At 41.8% G+C, this 21,657-nt stretch overlaps 1 protein-coding gene across 3 annotated transcripts in view; it reads left to right on the top strand.

Moving 5' to 3' along the window:
- shf (Src homology 2 domain containing F) overlaps window positions 1-20,449 on the top strand; it is a 176,939-nt gene extending 156,490 nt beyond the window's left edge. For all 3 annotated transcript variants that reach the window (XM_084059689.1, XM_084059688.1, XM_084059690.1), the window contains 2 exons: window positions 1,485-1,604; window positions 15,047-20,449. In XM_084059689.1, coding sequence (XP_083915815.1) covers window positions 1,485-1,604; window positions 15,047-15,233 — 307 coding nt within the window. In that variant the 3' untranslated portion in view covers window positions 15,234-20,449. The remainder of the gene's footprint in view (window positions 1-1,484; window positions 1,605-15,046) is intronic.
- The last annotated feature ends 1,208 nt before the right edge of the window (window positions 20,450-21,657 follow it).

The following is a 21,657-nucleotide window of genomic DNA, read 5'->3' as shown; positions in this document are numbered from 1 at the left end:
GAACTCTGCCATCCAATTGACTTTTTAAAACTATATTCTTATAGTTATAGTTATAGTGCTCAGTGTGAATGACCCTTTAACCACTTAACCGTTCATTGTTTAGCGGAGTGCCTCTGGGCTCTATGCTAGCGTATTGTCTGTTTTCGCTCTACATTAAATATCGTCGCAGAAAATAGCAGATCTAAAAGCTTACCAACTTGTAAGCTTGTAGATGTGCTATTTTCTGCAAACGTTGTCCACAGAATACGGATGCTGGGGTTTGAGTGGTTAACCTAGGCTACAGTATGTTCACACACCGGCAGCCCAAAGGCAAATAACAGCCATTTAAAATGCAATCAAATAAAAAATGCAATCAAAATACAGATTCAAGGGGTGAGAGCAATAATATTATGAGAGCAAGTGCAGGCAGACACAAAACACTGTTCTGGTCTCTACCACTGTCAACTAACAAGTATTAACCCATTCAAGCCGGTTTTAGATTCCTTTGGTATCCTCTTGCATATCTGCTATTATTTGTAATCGTGAAAATGTGTGCAAATCTTTGAATATATACTGTATATATATATAGTTTTTTAAAGCGAACATTTTTAACTAAAATCTTTGCCTCTGGGGGGTCCCTGGAACAACATATTTTGATATTGGAGTTCGTGGCACTGTTAGGATTTAGAAGACATTGTAGAATCCCCCAGAAGCAAAGATTTGAGTTAAAAATTTTCGCTTTAAAAAAAATATATATATTCAAAGATTTGCACAAACGTTCACGATTTTTCAAAAAATAGCCGATCTACAAGCTCATAGCGCGGCACTCGGTGCCGCGCTATGAGCTTGTATATCTGCTATTTTTGAATAGCCAAAAAAATCTAAAAATTACACACAGATGCGTTCCCGGTCTTTAAGGGTTAATTCCATGTCGGCCATAAGGGGAAAACGTCGATGGAGACAATTGAAAGATGGATGTGTGAGAAAAACAAACAAACAGTTGAGACATTGATTTCCACAACAGAGGGTCTAACCTAATATTAGGATAGTGTTCTTATAGAATACACATAGAATGATGCATTTTAACCACTTAAGCCCTATATACCTTGTCATACGACAAATGGCAAAAATGGTCTATCAACTACTAGCTTGTAGATACCCTATTATTGAAAGAAAAATATATAATTGAAAAAATATAAGCCTATAAAGGATAGGCAAAGAATAAGCATTGTGCTTCAGCCTATTCCTTTTTTCGGTCATTGAGTTTGGATTTTGTGTGTGAGAAAATGTGCACAAAAAGGGACACCAGGTTTAATACGGTTGAATAGAAATGTTTACTCATTGTTCAAACCTCATTTTTCATCATCAGCACCAAGACAGGGAGAATAATAAATACATGTCAGTGATGAAGGTTTCCATTCCCTCCGTTTCCCCCTCTCTTCTCTCCTCTGGTCATTCTCTCCATTCTTTTGTTCCTCTCCTCCTCCTCCTCCTCTGTTGTTCAGCTGGTACCATGGAGCCATCAGTCGGACCGACGCTGAATCGTTACTGAGGCTGTGTAAGGAGGCCAGTTACCTGGTCCGGAACAGCGAGACCTGCAAGAACGACTTCTCCCTCTCCCTAAAGTAAGAGCACAACCGCTACGCGTGTGCGCGCGCACACACGCACACACACACACACACACACACACACACACACATTCACAAAAAAATCACTACCAATCAGCTTTAAATTGCCTGAAACGTGCTCCTAACAAGTTTTTGGGGGAACAATTTTTTTTCTGTTTTCGTCACTCGTCACTTTTCGTCACTACCGAAACAGAAAAAAAAATTCACAAAAAAATCACTACAAATCAGCTTTAAATTGCCTGAAACGTGCTCCTAACAGGTTTTTGGGGGAACAATTTTTTTTCTGTTTTCGTCACTCGTCACTAGTCGTCACTACCGAAACGGAAAAAAAAATTCACAGAAAAATCACTACCAATCAGCTTTAAATTGCCTGAAACGTGCTCCTAACAGGTTTTTGGGGGAACAATTTTTTTTCTTTTTTCGTCACTACCGAAACGGGAAAAAAAATTCACAGAAAAATCACTACCAATCAGCTTTAAATTGCCTGAAACGTGCTCCTAACAGGTTTTTGGGGGAACAATTATGTTTCTGTTTTCGTCACTCGTCACTTTTCGTCACTACCGAAACGGAAAAAAAAATTCACAAAAAAATCACTACCAATCAGCTTTAAATTGCCTGAAACGTGCTCCTAACAGGTTTTTGGGGGAACAATTTTTTTTCTGTTTTCGTCACTCGTCACTTTTCGTCACTACCGAAACGGGAAAACAAATTCACAAAAAAATCACTACCAATCAGCTTTAAATTGCCTGAAACGTGCTCCTAACAGGTTTTTGGGGGAACATTTTTTTTTCTGTTTTCGTCACTCGTCACTTTTCGTCACTACCGAAACGGAAAAAATAATTCACAAAAAAATCACCACCAATCAGCTTTAAATAGCCTGAAACGTGCTCCTAACAGGTTTTTGGGGGAACATTTTTTTTTCTGTTTTCGTCACTCGTCACTTTTCGTCACTAACGAAACGGAAAAAAAAATTCACAAAAAAATCACTACCAATCAGCTTTAAATAGCCTGAAACGTGCTCCTAACAGGTTTTTGGGGGAACAATTTTTTTTCTGTTTTCGTCACTCGTCACTAGTCGTCACTACCGAAACGGAAAAAAAAAATCACAAAAAAATCACTACCAATCAGCTTTAAATTGCCTGAAACGTGCTCCTAACAGGTTTTTGGGGGAACATTTTTTTTTCTGTTTTCGTCACTCGTCACTTTTCGTCACTACCGAAACTGAAAAAAAGAATTCACAAAAAAGTCACCACCAATCAGCTTTAAATAGCCTGAAACGTGCTCCTAACAGGTTTTTGGGGGAACATTTTTTTTTCTGTTTTCGTCACTCGTCACTTTTCGTCACTACCGAAACGGAAAAAAAAAATCACAAAAAAATCACTACCAATCAGCTTTAAATTGCCTGAAACGTGCTCCTAACAGGTTTTTGGGGGAATTTTTTTTTTTCTGTTTTCGTCACTCGTCACTTTTCGTCACTACCGAAACGGAAAAAGAAATTCACAAAAAAATCACTACCAATCAGCTTTAAATTGCCTGAAACGTGCTCCTAACAGGTTTTTGGGGGAACATTTTTTTTTCTGTTTTCGTCACTCGTCACTTTTCGTCACTACCGAAACGGAAAAAAAAAATCACAAAAAAATCACTACCAATCAGCTTTAAATTGCCTGAAACGTGCTCCTAACAGGTTTTTGGGGGAACATTTCTTTTTCTGTTTTCGTCACTCGTCACTTTTCGTCACTACCGAAACGGAAAAAAAGAATTCACAAAAAAGTCACCACCAATCAGCTTTAAATAGCCTGAAACATGCTCCTAACAGGTTTTTGGGGGAACAATTTTTTTCTGTTTTCGTCACTCGTCACTTTTCGTCACTACCGAAACGGAAAAAGAAATTCACAAAAAAATCACTACCAATCAGCTTTAAATTGCCTGAAACGTGCTCCTAACAGGTTTTTGGGGGAACATTTTTTTTTCTGTTTTCGTCACTCGTCACTTTTCGTCACTACCGAAACGGAAAAAGAAATTCACAAAAAAATCACTACCAATCAGCTTTAAATTGCCTGAAACGTGCTCCTAACAGGTTTTTGGGGAAACATTTTTTTTTCTGTTTTCGTCACTCGTCACTTTTCGTCACTACCGAAACGGAAAAAATAATTCACAAAAAAATCACTACCAATCAGCTTTAAATTGCCTGAAACGTGCTCCTAACAGGTTTTTGGGGGAACATTTTTTGTTCTGTTTTCGTCACTCGTCACTTTTCGTCACTACCGAAACGGAAAAAAAGAATTCACAAAAAAGTCACCACCAATCAGCTTTAAATAGCCTGAAACGTGCTCCTAACAGGTTTTTGGGGGAACAATTTTTTTTCTGTTTTCGTCACTCGTCACTTTTCGTCACTACCGAAACGGAAAAAAAAATTCACAAAAAAATCACTACCAATCAGCTTTAAATTGCCTGAAACGTGCTCCTAACAGGTTTTTGGGGGAACAATTTTTTTTCTGTTTTCGTCACTCGTCACTTTTCGTCACTACCGAAACGGGGAAAAAAAATCACAAAAAAATCACTACCAATCAGCTTTAAATTGCCTGAAACGTGCTCCTAACAGGTTTTTGGGGGAACATTTTTTTTCTGTTTTCGTCACTCGTCACTTTTCGTCACTACCGAAACGGAAAAAGAAATTCACAAAAAAATCACTACCAATCAGCTTTAAATTGCCTGAAACGTGCTCCTAACAGGTTTTTGGGGGAACATTTTTTTTTCTGTTTTCGTCACTCGTCACTTTTCGTCACTACCGAAACGGAAAAAATAATTCACAAAAAAATCACTACCAATCAGCTTTAAATTGCCTGAAACGTGCTCCTAACAGGTTTTTGGGGGAACAATTTTTTTTCTGTTTTCGTCACTCGTCACTTTTCGTCACTACCGAAACGAAAAAAAAAAATCACAAAAAAATCACTACCAATCAGCTTTAAATTGCCTGAAACGTGTTCCTAACAGGTTTTTGGGGGGACATTTTTGTTTCTGTTTTCGTCACTCGTCACTTTTCGTCACTACCGAAACGGGGGAAAAAATTCACACACACACACACACACACACACACACACACACACACACACACACACATTTTGCTATCAGATATTTGGTATTTTCCGGACTTCTCGTGTAAGAAAAGCCTCAGGAACGTAATTTCTCCCACGATCAAACTGAGCTCCAGAGTCATCAACAGCCAATGTACTGCGCCTCTAACAGACCACAAAAACACACCATGTAAAATCATCTCAGGAGGAAACAACAATTCTATAGGAAACGTTTCTCAGTTTAACCCAGTTCATAAGCCCAATAATCGCCAATAAACTATGTGGACCTAAACAAGGGTCTGCTACAGTATATCAGTGATTTTCAAACATTCTCATATCAAGGACCCTCACACTGATATGTATTTGACCGTGGACCCCCTTTTGAAAAAGGCGACCTCCATAAGCAAAGATTTATGTTAAAGGTTTTCTAAATATTTTTTTTCCCCTAAATGTTTCTAGAGCTTACAGAACATTTTTAAACAAGCCCACTATGTGTCATATCCCGACACGTTGTGGCTTGCAGACCGAGCTGGTAGATCGGCTATTTTTGAAATATCTTAAGTATAAAATAGTTTTAGAGTGGTTAAACTGATTTTGATGTTGTATTACATTATTTAGCGGGGGAGCCCCTTCAAGGACCCCTGGGGGTCCCTGGACCCCACTATATGTCCGAGCGGACACTACACCCTGAATATGTTTCCTGTAGGCAACACCGGACTATGAAAAGCAAAGATCTGCTGAACTCTCCATAATTCGTGTACATGTGTGCTCCCTGTTTTAAACACTACATAAACACCGGTTATGTAGGTTCTTTCAACGGTTGAATCATGTCCAGCGATGAGCCAAACACAACCTGGCAGTATGTGTAATAATCTAGTAGTTGACCAATCTCTAAGCCTTTTTAATAATGACAAACCGATATGGATACGGTGCCTTCAATATTCTCTCTGTGCGTCATGTCTCACAACAGACCTGCTTGACTTGCTTTAACGAATTTAGTTTGTTTATACAATGAAGAATGATCAGATCGCTTCCATGAGGCTGTTTCCTGTCAGCACACAGATCACAGGCAATTAACTTGTCATTTCAGCCCTGGCAGGAGACTCAGGCTCACAGTTATAATGGAGTTAAGCTGCATGCACACTTGATATCTCATGTTTATTCTAATGCATTTGAACGTGTGGCGTTCAAATGATGTTCTTTTGATTTAAAACCAAAGTGGTCAGGTTGACGACCCATAGGTTTACACATTATTTCTCTTTGTTACATTTAGTGTTGCTTGAAAATATGAGCAATGTGTTTTTGACTGTTTGCTGAAAACTCATGGAATAGAGGCTTCTTTAGCCGGGACAGAAAACGTCACATTTTCAGGGGAAATATGAAACCCTACTGTGCACGCACGCACACACAAAGCCCTTACACCTATCACTTTATGGCAGGACACAGAGAGTGATAAAAAAGCTCTCGTTGCTGTCGGGAAGAGTATCTCCATATTTAAACTTTTGTATGTTTTCAGTAAATTGATGTCCTACTTCATCTTACAAGAGTGTAGCACAAAAGTAGTGAAAACAGCAGATCTACAAGCTCACAACGCGTGGCGATGTGACGCGTTGGTTTCCACCCGTCAGCGACGCTAGTATCTTCTTGTTTAACCTCTTCTACCATAGCCTGCTGACTCAGCGTCACTATGGTAATGGTCTTCACCTTGCAGACCCCCACTCGCCCGCATCATACCTCCCTGCTGCCTCTCACCTCCACCGGCCCCCCTCCCCCCTCCACCCCTCCTCCCCCAACCCCATTCCCCCTCCAGTTACCTCCTCCTGCCCCTGCTGTCAGTTGGAAACCTTGTATGTCCAAAAAAACACTGCTAATGGAAAGAATAATCTGTGCTCCAATGGATCCAATGTTATTATTTAGTCACAAGTTGTTGCTACTTCGCATTGGTTAAAAATTGATAATACCCACAGAAACACTTTTACTTTCACTTTCAAAGGTTTTCCAAACTAGCAAAAATTGCAGATCTACAAGCTCACAACGCTGGCGCATGGCGACACGCTGTGAGCTTTGTACATTGGCCATTTTTGCTACTTTTGTGTGACGACAAAGTGGAGCGTTGATTTACGAAAAAAGCATAAAACGTTTTTTTTTTTAAATGGAGATACAAGGTTTCTGCCCGACGACAACAAATTGCTGATGTGCCCGGAAACCCAGTTAATGGTGACCCTGCATCGGTGACCCCACCCGACCCCCCTACCGCGTCCAAGCGGAGGGCTCAAAGGGAGCCACTCTTTGATTGGGTTAGTGGAGTCTGACATTTGGTGGAGGTGAGTTTGGCGTTAAGGGACGTACTCCCCCGCCCGCCGTGCCGTCACATCCCATCGGCTTGACGGGGAGGTTTGAGGCCAGCGGGAGGATGCAGACGCTGGGGGAGGATGAATGTCACATCACTACCAAGAGCCACCGCGCTACCTGACACACCGGCGGGGACTTAAAGGACACTAGTGGCCCAGCACCACGCTTACACTGACTGACATACATAACTCCATGAGGGAGCCTTGAATTATGGATATTGTCGCTGTTGGGCAGAAACCTCTTTTCTATAGATTCTAACTTTTTGTGTTTTTTCGTAAATTAACGCCCTACTTGATCGTACTAACAAAAGTATCAAAAAAGCAGATACGCAAGTTTTGAGCTTGTAGATCTGCTACTTTTGATACTATTGGATTTGAATCCTGAAAAGTAATGATTTTGGACACATGAGGTTTCCACCCGACAGCAACGATATGCAACGATCAGCTGTGGAATTCTGGCGTGCTTGTTCACACAGTGTGTTTTTAAAGTTGTGCTTTACGGTTCCTTTTTTATTTCGAAACAGGATGTCGCCTTCTTAGAGAAAGAAAGATCAGGCCACTACTTTAAGAAGGTGACGAGGATTGACTGCCTTTACATGCAAATATGTAATACTACATGTGTGTTTACAAGAGAGATGAGATACACGTATGAGACGCTTAGATATAATATTATACTAGATCATTCCTTTGTTATTCATGCTGAACCTTAGCCTTGATTTTCCCAGCTGGTCTAGACGAAAGGCCAACCTCTCTAAAACTTTATGCTGCCATCCGCTTGGATGGACTGCAAGCAGCGTATAGGCATGGCCTCATGCTGGGTGCTGGGCTGGACAGCACGCACCACACAAAGAGGAGCCTGTGTGCTCTGAATCAACGGCTGTTGGTTCGCCATGCCTCGGTTGCAGCCGTCACATGGCGTGCGGTTTGACCTTTTAGCCAAGCCCAGGCGCTTTCCTCTGCTCTGTGTGGCTGCTTGACCCCGTGACCTTTCTCTTTACTGCCAGACGGGCTTTGATGGGGCCAAAGGTCGCACGTTGTAGGCAATGCTTGAGTGCTGTGAGGCGTAACGGAGCCGACGGTTCCGGTTTCACGCTGATCTGCCGCCCGATTGTCCTTCCTCTCTAAACTGGTGAGACCAATGGATTGGAAAGCTGTAATAGTGTACTCGCACAACAGACCATTCACAAATTCATTCGATGGCTTGGCATACACACCACCCACAGCAGAAGGATGATATTAATGAGCACATTTCTCGAAGCTTTTTGTACGTGCCTGTCTGTGCGGCTCTGTTCTGTTGCTGTGTATTTGCATGGCAAACATCCTGTGCCTGCGGTGCCCCATCTGAATGTGTGCGCTTGTTGCTCCGGCACGGATAGAAAGGAAACAGAGAATATCGTCTAGGCTGCAGGGTTTGTCAGTTGGAGAGCAGCCGTTTGATTCTTAGGAAGGGCCAATGCTGCCACACCGCCAAAACGCGCGGGCACGATCGAGGTGACACAGAGTTCAGCCTGCTCGTGTTCCGTACGAGCCTGGTTCCCCCTGGTGCTGCCGCCTATATGGAGCCCTCGGTGGAGACCCGGTGTGTGGATTGGGTACATCTGGGGCTGTTGAAAGATTCATGAGGCCATGAGGCGGCACGTTTGTGTCTTGCATCATTGATGAAGACACAGGCTTGGACGAGACCTCAGACTCCAAAGCATTTGGGACCGAAGGCGAAGATTTGCTGCGACCGTATCTTTTCCTCGGCTCCTTTGGCCCCGCTTCCTCTGCCAATCCCCCGCTCCCCCCTCCTCCTCCACCACCTCCACCCCTCATTTCAACCAGCCTTTGAGGAGGAGAAAAAGTCTTTTAGGAGTGCTGTATGAAAACACATTAAATGCTTCACAGTGTCTTGCTCCTGTGTACCCCGAGAGAATGGACTTCACACAGCCTGCCTCTGCTGGCGGAACAAGAAGATTTTGTTCCCCAAATTATGCTTGAAACCACAGCAGCCAAATGGGAAAATAAACCACCTGCTGAATGAATTATCCAGACTATTTGCCTCAGCAACTGGCATTGTCTGGTGTAAAGAGAGTTCAAGAGTGTGAAAACGCGGATGTGAGAATAGAATTCTCTAGTCTGGACGTGCTGTAGTTCAATTCATCTTGCTTCTGAAGTCACTCTGCCCATGAAGTGCTTTGGACACATCTGACCGAGATGGGGTGTGTTGATGTTCCCTGGTTTACACTGCTTTATTTTACTTTCAAGCTGGCGTCCCTATTTTGGCCATGTGACTGTATGTAACATTTTCAAAAATGTCATACAGGGTTTTTGCACAACAAGCATAAAAGTATAAAATAGGGCATAAGTGGTAAAGTCCTTTAGAAAAATTATTGTGATCTAGTGGCACCCTCAGTTTGTGCTGTTGGCATATTAAAGCGAATAATAGATCACACAAGATATCTTGAGGCCATTAACTCGGGATCATTGTCTGATCAATCGGCGAGTTTGAGCTTGTCCAGTGCCATATATTTATAGCTTCTAAAAGAGCATGATTCATATGACAATTCAATACGATGGGGGGCAGAGATAAGCTGGGATTGCTGCCAGGCCTTTGGTTCCCCGCTGTGCGGGCTACAGGGTTCTAATCATAACATCCACCTCAATAAACAGGACACAAGACCTCCCAGTCCCCCTGAAATTAATCCTGATTAGACAGTAAAAAGCCCACGATCAGAGGGATATGATAACAACACAAAGGGCTCATCCACTCAAAAATAGCCCCCATATTGGCGTTATCTGCAGCTGTGCTCTGTTGTTGCCCCGTTGTCTTGGTTTCTGTCTCTGTGGGGCTGAAACACGATAAGCGGAGCTAAACGCTGGCCGGGAAATCAGCCGGGCATCTAAAAAACGTGCGTATCGATGTGTTTGCCTTTTTAAGTGTGGCTCCATGTAACCTGAGGCTTGTCTCTTAGCGGTGTGTTCTGTATGTATTGTATTAGAGCCCACCCGATGCCAGAGGTTGTGGTCGATAAAAAGTTAAATTAAGTATATACAGTATCAAACTTCAATGTATGAAAAGAACCTTCTACTTTAATTAATCAACAAACAAGCAAATGAAGCAAATAAAAGACAGCCCGATGGGCAAACTCCAAGCACACTACCGATGAGCAAGGACAACGTTTAAAATGCCTTTAGTGTCTTGGGGAATGTAACACATTTTTTAATCAAATGAAACCGGGGACGTCGACCGGCGGCGACCGGTTCTCCAGGGCGTGGCTAAGGAACATTTTACAAAAGAACGGCAGTAGAACACCCACAGAAAGCTGCATAGACATGTAGAAATGTGCCCTGCTCTGATAATGAGTGTACTTTTAAAGGCGCAGAGAGCTAGCGAGGCGTGAAGTCAGGAGGCTCACAGCTGTGCTTAATGCTTTTATAGCCCAGCAAGCCTGATATGCGTGTCTCTCCCTCAGCTCTCCTTTAGAGAAACATCACAATCATAGCACCTCATGAGACATAGCATTCTCTCTTTGTCAATCTGTCCGCCCCCGCTCTCCCTCGCCTTCTCTCTCTCTCAAGTACTAATTACCTTATTTTCACCTTCATCCTTGCACTTTACACTTCATGTGATACTTCCATTTCGGTATCGTTCGTTCATTCTATCCTGTCATGTTTTTTTAATGACTCTGTCTGCCTGTCTGGGCGCAAGCGAACACAAGAGCAATTGGTCTCATCTGCAGAAGTACAGGGTAATCTCACGTTGTGTAATTACCATTTTATTATGGTGGCTTTATTGATGGATGTCCCCTAATTGAACCTGTACATTCTTAGCTTGTCTCCACTTCAGGGTTATCTGTGTGCCTGTTTCGGTTTCTCTGTCTCTCTCTCTCTCTCGCTCTTTCTCTCTCTCTCTCTTTCTCTCTCTCTTTCTCTCTCTCTATCTCTCTCTCTCTCTGTGGCTTGGTGAGACAACACAGCCGGAGGGCATACACATGCAATTAGGAGATAAGTAAAGGATGGGCCTGCATCACGCGGAAGATGGAGAAAAGCCCGTGTCTTGTTCACAAATAATGTCCATAAGCACGCATGCATGCACGCGCGCACACACACACACACACACACACACACACACACACACACACACACACACATGCTACACATACTGCTCATGCATGCATGTACACAATGACCTTGAAAATACATCTTTATTCATATGGTGAAGGTATGTCTGCTTTATTGGACAGTATTCAGTGGGGAGTAATCATAATAAGGGTAATAATAATAATAATAATAATAATCCTACTATAATTCTAGTAACCTCACGGTGGTGTCTTGGGGGGACTCTTGATCAAACTGCGCATGCGTTGTTGCCAGGTTTCGCGAGAGAAACAAGCAGCAAGGTCTATGAAAACGAGGCCAAACCAAACGAACCCTATACCACCAATATTGCCCCTACATCGCTTACAGTCGGCCGACAATACTGTATCTTGGAGGGGTACTGTATGTGATAAAGATCAGTAGCATATTCCAAACCCCAGCGTTTTGAGAATGAGCAGCGTACACCCTGGTCCACCCAGCCAGCAGGACGGCTTGTGTAAGCACTTTCTTATCAAAACACAGAATATTTACTTGCTACTTGGTGTCAGGATGTTATACCCATAATCCTACTTTTGCAGACAGAAATAACTATATCTAATCCACTAAATATCTTGTACACTTTTGTGCCAGTGATCTGCAGTCCTCATGAGAACGCCCCCTAAAGATAAGTGACTACTCCAGTCCCCTAAGACACTGGGCATGCAGCTGCAATCAGTGGTGGAAAGTAACTAAGTACATTTACTCAAGTACTGTATTCAAGTACAATTTAGAGGTAACATTTACTTTACTTGAGGTTTTTTTGTTGTTGTTGATACTTCATACTTCTACTCCACTACATCTCAGAGGCAAATATTGTACTTTTTACTCCACTACACTTATTTGATAGCTTTAGTTACTTTGCAGATTTAGATTATTACAAAACATGCATCAACCACTTAAACCCTATTTTATGCTTTGGATATTTGACAATAGATGATGTTCATGCATAGCTATAGCTTTGCAACACGTAAAAAAAAAAAAAGAAGAAACATTTGGAAGAAATGCTGCACTTTTACTTTGGTAATGTAATTATATTTTGATGCCAATACTTTTGTACTTACTCAAGTCAGATTTTGAATACAGGACTTCACTTGTAAACAGAGTGTAAATTGTGTTGTTGCGACTTTTACTTAAGTAAAACACCTGGGGACTTCTTCCACCACTGAAGAGAAGTCACTGGAGCATGAAACTGTAATCCTCAACTGATGCAGTGTGTTTGGCTGTGTTTTTCACAACTGCTTCATGATAAATGGATTCTCTTGGGATTTTTTTTCTCCCTCTCCTGCTCTCTTCTTGTCTGTGATCAAAGACATTTTTCTTTAGGTACTTTATTTCTTGGTGGTATCATCCTGCTCGGAAGCATGGATTTCTGTGCCAATACACTTGTAGGCTACTTTAAGGCAGTATACTTTACGGCTTAAAGGCTTTAAGGCTTAAAGTATACTGCAATAAAGTAGACTTCCGTGATGTCGGAGCAGCATCACTCTGTGAACAGTGTTTCTTTTTTTTCTTCTTTTTTTTTGAAAACAAACAAACAAACCAAAGCCCTGGATATTTACTTTGAACCCATGAAGACAGTTCTGTGATCCAAAACTGGGTCCTGACCCTTTGTTTGGGAAAGTGCTATAGATTGTATGGGCGTTAGGATGGTGCTTTAGGAATTGGGAATTTCCTGGGATGTATTGTCATTATTGTTTTTTTAATAGATTAAGATAAGCATCAGCAATTACATCAAATGCACGCCTGCTTTCCTGTTAATATGCATAATACGAATACGTAGTATGACGACGCACAAGAACAGTACAGTATGTCTATTTTAATGCAGTGCAAAAACATAAGTATTTTTCAGATGTTATAAAGTTGTCTTTCTGTTTTCTTTATTCACATTTTGACAATGATGGATCACATCGCCAGAACTAAAGCAAAAGCCGGAGCTCATTTCTGGCCACAGCACTAAAAATAAAATATAGGTGAACACATTGGGAGTTGAAGTGCTGGGGAATAATCCCATTTGAGTCATTTTCTTTTTTATTCTTCCTTTTTTTCCCCTTTTATCTCTTTTGTTATTAGTTTTCTTATTGATTCTGTGCTCACAGCATTCCAGTGCCCCTGGGGGTTGCATACAGTATAGGTGCATTTCAATTTATATTTTCAATTTCTATCTGGCTGGGGAGGCTGTTTGAATTGAAATAGATTTCCTGCTAATCTGTGGTAGTGGTGTAGCAACAGAACATACATTTCTATAATAATCTGTGGTAGATGTAGCAACAGAACATACATGTCTATAATAATCTATGATAGATGTAGCAACAGAACATACATGTCTATAATAATCTGCAACAGAATACAAAACATTTTGGGATGCTTCTGCACATTGAACCGTCTAAGAAATGTCAATCAAAAGGTTCAGGTTGTAAGTGACGTTTCAGTGTGACGTCCTAGGGAAGAGGAGACAAAAAAATTAATTAATTTTACAATAATGTTTTGCTACTCTATGGGCCCTATCTTGCCGCCTAACACTTTTCCCTAAACTTATTAGCCATATTTTAGTATTCATCTACATCGACACGTTGTGAGCTTGTAGATGTGGCCATTATGTCTTTCTTTTTTTTTGCTTCTGGTTAGTATCAGTTCCTTGTATAGGCTCTTATGAAGGCATATTTCAATGAGAACCGTGGTGGAAGAAGTACTCAGATGTTGACAACGCATAGTTGTAGCGTTGTGACAGCTTGTAGATCGGTTATTTTTGAACAATTCAGGAGATTTTTGATTAATAATCGGATTAATTATGAATCATTTAAACAATCTAAACCAGTAACTACAGCTGTCAAAAACATGTAGTGGGGTAAAAATGACAACATTATCTCTGAGATGTAGTAGAAGTACTGTATAAAGTATCAGGAAATTGAAAGTTAGTTACCTTACACCACTGAAGCAGAATATTACTGGAAAGACGTAAAACACATTGATCCGATGCTCCTGGAAGTGCAGTGGGAGCGTTTAATTTGCCATGCATTTATTAAGTGCTGTAGTCTTAAGTGGTTCTGCCTGGGTGTTCATTAGCCTCCTGCTCATGCATGGGAAACTAACGCACCTCAGGTAACCCGCCGGCTTAAAACCCAGCCGGAAAAATGGCTTATGATTATGAGAATCTCAGTTGGAAAAATGGATCTCAGTTGGAAGGCGAAGACTGTGAGATTTTAGACTTCCTGTCTGCGCTTTGAAGTCTCGAATCTAATCCTGGGTTCACACTGGCCGGTACAAAGCTACAGGCTGCCATTCATTTTCAATGGAAGGCAGCACCATTGAAGATACAAAGGGACGGGTACAAAATGTACAATGCTGCAATCCAAATTGAGCTTGGCTTCAACTGCAGCTACAAAACGACCAACTGTTGTGATTGTCAACCTGCTGGGCTGTGACGTGATGAGGATACTGCAAGTGGCCCCCAAATAATTGGCAAAACACTCAGATTTGAATGATAATATAACATTAATATTTTTAAAATAAATTAGTTATTTTTTGTTTAAAACCACTGGTTTAACCATTCCCACTCACCGTTACACTTCACGCACAGGGAGATCAAGAGAAAACACCAAACTAGACACAATCATTTTAACAACTTTATCAATTTATGAGTTGGTTTTTTGATCTTTTTTAAATATTGAAAATGTTTGGAAACTTTTGAATAATTTTGAATTGTTTGAACATAAATCTTCTTCTCTTCTGGGGGTCCCTGGCACAAAACATGTTCAGATGGGGGTCCGTGGGCAAATACCTATCAATTTGGGGGTCCTTGGCACGAAAACGTTTGAGAAACACTGACTTACACGATTTCTCTCTCTCTCTCTCTCTCTCTCTCTCTCTCTCTCTCCACCCCCCCCCCCCCACACAGGAGCAGTCAGGGCTTCATGCACATGAAGCTGTGTCGTACCAAGGAGAACAAGTACATCCTGGGTCAGAACAGCTGCCCCTTCGACAGCGTGCCAGAGATCATCCACTTCTACTCCAGCCGCAAGCTGCCCATCAAGGGGGCCGAACACATGTCCCTGCTGTACCCCGTGGCCATCAGGACACTATAGTGCCATGGTGCTGGGCACTGGTTCTCAACGGTGGGTCCGGGGACCACCAGGGGGCTCCAAAAGGACCCTTGACTGGGTCTGTAAGTCTGAGTGTGTACTAACGGAATCATTGTTTTCATCTTTGGGACACTTGAGATTTTTATAGTGTTCATTTAACTCTGAGAGCGTACAGACGGAACCAATTGGACCCCCATAAGGGGGTCTTATTTGGTTGTCTTTATGCTCTCAGAGTGGATGGACCCCCGTAAGGGTCCATTTGGTTCCGTATGTACGCTCTCAGAGTTGCAGACCCTTTGAGGTCCATTTCGACCCCCCCTGGTGGTCTCCGGGCCTGGCGTTGAGAACCGGTGCTATAGTGCCATGTAGGGTCACCATGTAGGGGTCAGACCTAAACTCGGGCCCCCTGCTGCACTCACCCACCAGGGGGCCCCGCCCCCGCCCTGCCTGTGGCTCCGCCCCACCCTGCCTGTGGCTCCGCCCCACCCTGCCTGTGACTCTGCGTTCTTTCATCAGGAAACCAGGGGTGGAACTCTGAGGCCCCCCCCCCCCCCCCCCTAAAGGAGCTGGACAGTAGCACCCCAACCTGCTGAATCCCACCTCTCTGCCCCTCCCCCCACCCCCCCACTGATTCTACAAACCCTCTGCTTTTTGCCGTTTGCCTACTACACCCATTAGCCATGCATTGTCAGACTTGCTTACGCGGTAAAATGCTGTGTTAATTTAACCCACGTTAACCCTGGCATGGCCCTCTTCTGGGCATGTCTTTGTTGGTGAAAATGTTCCGAAAATTGTCGAACATTTAAAAAAAAATACAAAAGAAACTTGCTATTCGTCATACGACGAAGTACATAGGGGCTTAAGTGATTAAATTCTGACAATGTAAAGAAACAAACCCGGTTCATTTTCACACTTTCTGAGTTAAATTAACACTCTGGATTTTACTGTGATTATCACAGAACTGTCAAGATTTTTTTTATTTTCATTTCTTATTTATGACAGAAAGACATCCACTTCATAACATCAAAGACTGACATATCTGATCAGTATATTTTCATTGTTTTATTAACCGATCCCCCATCTCCTTGGCACTTTACACTCTTGACACTTAAAAAGGTACAACATTATGCATTTCGTCACAGAGGATGTACCTTTCCTGTTATAAAGTGCTGTACCTTTTTATTTTCTTATTTTTTCCCCCAGAGAGTGTATTAACGCCTATTGTGTTGCACCATGCTTCTTTCATTGTCTGATTTGGTTAGGCTCTGTTCATAACATGTCGTTGCTGTCGGGGCAGAAACCTTGTATCTCCATATTTCAACGTCTTTCGTTAATATTTAAAACCAACTTTCGTCGTGCGAATGGTGTCACGCAAAAGTTGTCAAAAACAGCCGATCTACAAGCTCACAGCATGTCACAATGTGTCGCATCGTGTAGATCGGTCGATGCATGTAGATCGGGCTATTTCTGCTATTATTTTAAATTTCCAAAATATTGAACCAATGAAAAGTATTAACAAGGCGCCTGTGACTAAATAATAACTACATTGGAACACAGGTTTTTAAAGCTACAGTGTCGGACATACAAGGTTTTCCCGCCCGAACCGTGACGATGTGAGGTAATTGTTTATCAAAGGGACCGGACGATTGTAAAACCCGTAACTTTAGGGTCGGGTGGGGGGGGGGGGAAGGAACATTTATGAGGCCTGTTACAGCAATATCGTTCATATGGGCCTTGTTCGTCGTTCAGTGGCCAGAATATGAAATAAAGCTGGCCTAGCGTGAACGCTGCTGTGTGTCTGTATGCTGTAGCGCTGCAGAACAGCATGGGGCTGCACACTGACATCTCTATCTCTTGTCATAAGGCATGCTGTCTGGCCATCCATCACCTGCAGTGGGGGTGGATGGCACCAATGACGCCGTAAGCACCGCAGCACTGAGCCACTCACTGGAGCCTGATGGATGGGTCATCATCAGACCGCCCCCCCCCCCCCCCCCACCCCCACACTCCCAACCAGTGGTGGACCAAGTATATATCGGTCGCTGTCGGGGGCAGAAAACCTCTTATCTAGGGGCTGTCACGATTACAAATTTAAGTTGACGATTAATTGTCACTAAAATAATTGCGATTAACGATGTAATTGTGTGTGTGTGGCATTGAACACTGGAACATATGAAGTCTTTTAGGCTTCGTGATCAAACATTCCACAGGGCAGATATGACAAATAACTGAAATATTCAAAGAAATTATTGATTTAACACTTTTATACATGTAAAAAAAAAAGAAATAGTCGATCTACAAGCTTACAACGCGTCACAAAGTGACGCGTTGTAAGCTTGTAGATCTGCTATTTCTGCTTTTTTGGGGGGAAAATGTTCCATTTTGACATTTATCAACATGGAAACAATTATGACGATTATGCAAACATAATTGCGATTATCTCAAATAATTGCGATTAGACTATTATGTAATAATTGTGACAGGTCTATCTCCATATTCGTCGTAAATTAACGCCCTTCTTGATCATACTGCAGCGTCACACAAAAGTATCGAAAGAAAGTAGATACAGTATACAAGCTTGAGCCGCGGCGCGAAGCGACACATATTGAGCTTGTAGATCTGCTGCTTTTGCTGTTTTTGGAGTTTGAATCTTGAAAAGTAACGGGACATATGAGGTTTCCACCCGACAGAGACGATATACTCGAGTAAATACTCAAGTATTCAAAAGAACAAATTACAAAGTTATTTTTTTCCTTTTTAATATCAATGCATTTTTCATTCAGATTTTTCCCGAAATCTTAAAAAAGAATTGTGAAAATTGCAGGTCTTCAAGCTCAGAGCGTGTTGCACCGCGATGCGTTGTGATCTTGTAGATCAGCTATTTTCACTTTATTTGAAATAGGGCCTAAGTGGATAATTCATAATATATTTTTGTTAAGTTCCATTCCTAGAAAAACTTTAGTAGAGTCAAAAGTACAAAATATCTTTTTGAAATGTAGTGGAGTGAGTCATGTGCTTATAAAATAAAATAATAATCCTCAAAGGATGTACTTATGTAGCAGTACTCAAGTAAATGTACTTAAGCAAGTGTTACTGTCCACCACTGGCTGAGGAGACCAGAGCCTGTCCAAATGGACCAAATTAGCCTCACTTTCCCCCCCATCCCCCAGCTTAGAGCGGCTTTGCATCGGGAGAATGAAATATGCCTGCATTGTCTACCTCAGAAAAAAAATCAATTTCATTCGCCCATCTGCAGATCAATAGGTACAATGGGATTGCTGGGGATCGATCTCTGCCTCTCTCCAAACCCCCCATTTCCAATTCCCTTCAAATTGCATCATTGGTCTAAAAGAATATGTATTCTTCTTCTTTTTCATAAACCGATTAGTCCAAGAGACGTTTTCCTTCCTTCCTTTTTTTGTTTTTTTCAATAACAAAAAAAGATAAACATTTTGTTTTAGTTTGTCCAGATCAGCGTCTGTATGTATAGTCACTACTATGATATTGTGTGATGTCAGAAAAACTAAAATGTTTGGTTAATGCCTTATAAAAATGCATGGGTCAAAAAAAAAACAATCAGTTTGTTAGATCAGCTGATTTCAAGAGTTTCTGCTTTTCGTTTTTGTTTCTCAAAAGGATTGTTCTGTGACTGTAATTTATACTGGGGTAAAAAATGATTACTGATGTGTTACTCCTCCTCTGTGATGATGATGGGCCCATCATTGTGCCGATGTGATCGTGTTTTTTGGGGGGAATAACCCCCCCCCCCCCCCCAGCCTCTTCTACTGTGGTGCTTTTGCCTTTTTATTTCTTATTCTGTTTAAAGTTCTTGCTGTTCTCAACACCGGATCCGGGTACCACACAGCGGTCTGAACGGACCACGTTGCGTCTGTAACTCGCTGAGCATACAAATGGAACCCATTTTGGTTCCATTTGTACCACTCTCAATCCCTCAATAAGGACCGCAATGTGTTTTTCTTTTAGCATAACCTTTGACTGTAATACCTGGACTGTTAATAAGCATGATAATAAAGTATTCAATCAATCAAATCCACACCACAAAATCCTCCGAGTTACAGACCTGCTAAGGGTCCATTTGGACCCCCTGGTGGTCCCCGGACCAGACGTTGAGAACCAGTGTCTTTAACCACTTAAACCCCAGCATCCGTATCGTGGGGAAAGCTTTCGCAGAAAATAGCAGATCGGCAAGCTTAACAACGACGCGTTGTTAAGCTTGTCGATCAGCTATTTTCAGCAAAAGCTTTCCCCACAATAACAGAAAAGAGAAAATACACTAGCATAGAGCCCCGGGGGACTCCGCTCAACCATATATGGGGTTTAAGTGGTTAACGTTCATCTGCCTCGGTGGCCTGACCAGAGACACCATGGCGTGGCGGGTGTCTCTCCTGACAATGGGATTGTTGAGTTGGCGGGTTGGCGTCTCTCCTCCTGACCAATGGGATTGTTGAGCTTTGTTCTGAAATGGACTGGACTTGCGGAAGAATCCCCCCCCCCCAAACCCCCTCTGGACCAATCGCAGTACGCCGTTTTATTTAAAAAAATGTTTTCAACTGGACCAATATGCCAGTATGCCAGTACTGGCATATATACGCAGTATGCCATTTTATTTTGAAATGTTTCAACTGGATCAAGTCCTGACCTCCAGTCTGTCACCGTGCGTGTGCGTGTGTGTGTGCGCGACCATCCATCAGCCATAGACTTGCCATGTGTGTTCTCTTGATGTCTTAGTGAAACGGACCTGAGTTGCAACTGTACTTTTTTTTCCCCTCTTTACCAAATCTAGCAAGATCTACAAGCGCAGATCTGCCAGAGTATTGTTGCTGTCGGACAGAAACCTCTTCATCTCCATATTCTAAATGTCTGTGTTTTTTCGTAAATGGATGTCCTACTTGATCATACTACAGTGTCACACAAAAGTATCAAAAGAAGCAGATCTACAATTCGATCTTGTAGATCTGCTACTTTTGCTATTTTTAAATTTGAATTATGTCCATTTTTTGGATATACAGGGTTTCCACCCGACAGAGACGATATTTTCTGTTTCACATTGGTATAGCTGTTTTTGGGGGATGATACCCAGAATTACAACATGATCATCGATGATTATCCTCAGTTTATAGTAGAAAATGTACGGTTTAAATGCATAATGGCTACAGGCTACTGTGGTACAGGCCAGTATGCCCAAACTATCCTCCCACTGTTAGCCCCCTTACTGGCAAAAAAGACTGTCTCATATATGATGAAAAAGTAAGAGTGAGAATGAGATTGAGGTGCAATCAATGCTAAGAGAGACGATAGCTGCAACTATGAGCAGAGAACCCAGGCTGGTTGAACTTGATATTAGTGATGTTAGCTGTTTGCTATGCAACCCCCATAGGCTTTGGAAGGGATGATCCAAGTTGAAAGTGCCCATTTGATAAAGTAATTCAGTGGTTCTCAAACTTTTTCATATCAAGGACCCCCAAATTAATATGTAGGCTATTTGGCTGCGGACCCCCATCTGAAAATATTGTGTGCTAGGGACCACCATATTATACAATATTTGTTCAAATGTTTTAAGAAAATATTTAAAAAAAAAATCAAAACCTTTCAAGATGATTATTTTGTTGCTGTTGAAAATAGCAGATCTACAACCGCAATGCCTTGTGATCGTGTACATCAGCAGTTTTCAAATAGCAGACGACACTTTGAGAACCACTGAAGTAATTGACAGATGCGATGGTGCAAATTGTCCACATAAAAGAATATTTAATCAGGATAATTGCCTGATTTACTTAAAAAGGTTTATGTGCAGCAGGGAGTGTGGCGTATACAAAATGTACTGTGATGTGATGGCAAAGAAAGTGAGGGTGGATGAGATGGAGCTTATTATTGGAGCAGGTGGGGATATATGAGGGTCTTTTAAAAGTGATTAAAGGAATTAGTTTACCCCCAAAATGACTTTCTTTTCTATCAGTTACCCCACGAAGCCGTGAATTCATGGAGAATTGTTTGTTTTTGTTGCATTCCTGATCCAATATTTGATGAATGAAAGTGAAATAGGGGCCCAAGATTAACAACAGGAAAACCATATAAGAGAAAACAAATTCATAAACTCCAAAACAAACTCTCACACTGTAATCCAAGTGTTGGAGGCTATGAGCAGATTTTTTAAATATATCTTGCCGTTGTTGAGCTTGGCCCCCTACTGTACTTACCGTACTTTAATTCATCAATTATTGGAAAAACAAAGACCTCTCCATTAATTCCAAGGCTTCATGGGGTGAGTAATTGATGGGGGGATAGTAATTTTGGTGAACTACTCCTTTAAAAGTGAGGAACGGCCCTACACAGCTTTATAAAGTAACAGAATGTCACTGAAGTGGACCTATGTAATTCTTTGACAGAAATGTATGCTATAATGGTG

Source organism: Gymnoscopelus microlampas (assembly GCF_963454915.1).
Source record: "Gymnoscopelus microlampas genome assembly, chromosome: 1".
Lineage (NCBI taxonomy): Eukaryota > Metazoa > Chordata > Actinopteri > Myctophiformes > Myctophidae > Gymnoscopelus > Gymnoscopelus microlampas.
Note: the sequence above shows the minus strand (reverse complement) of the source record. Positions and strands in the feature narration are given on the sequence as shown.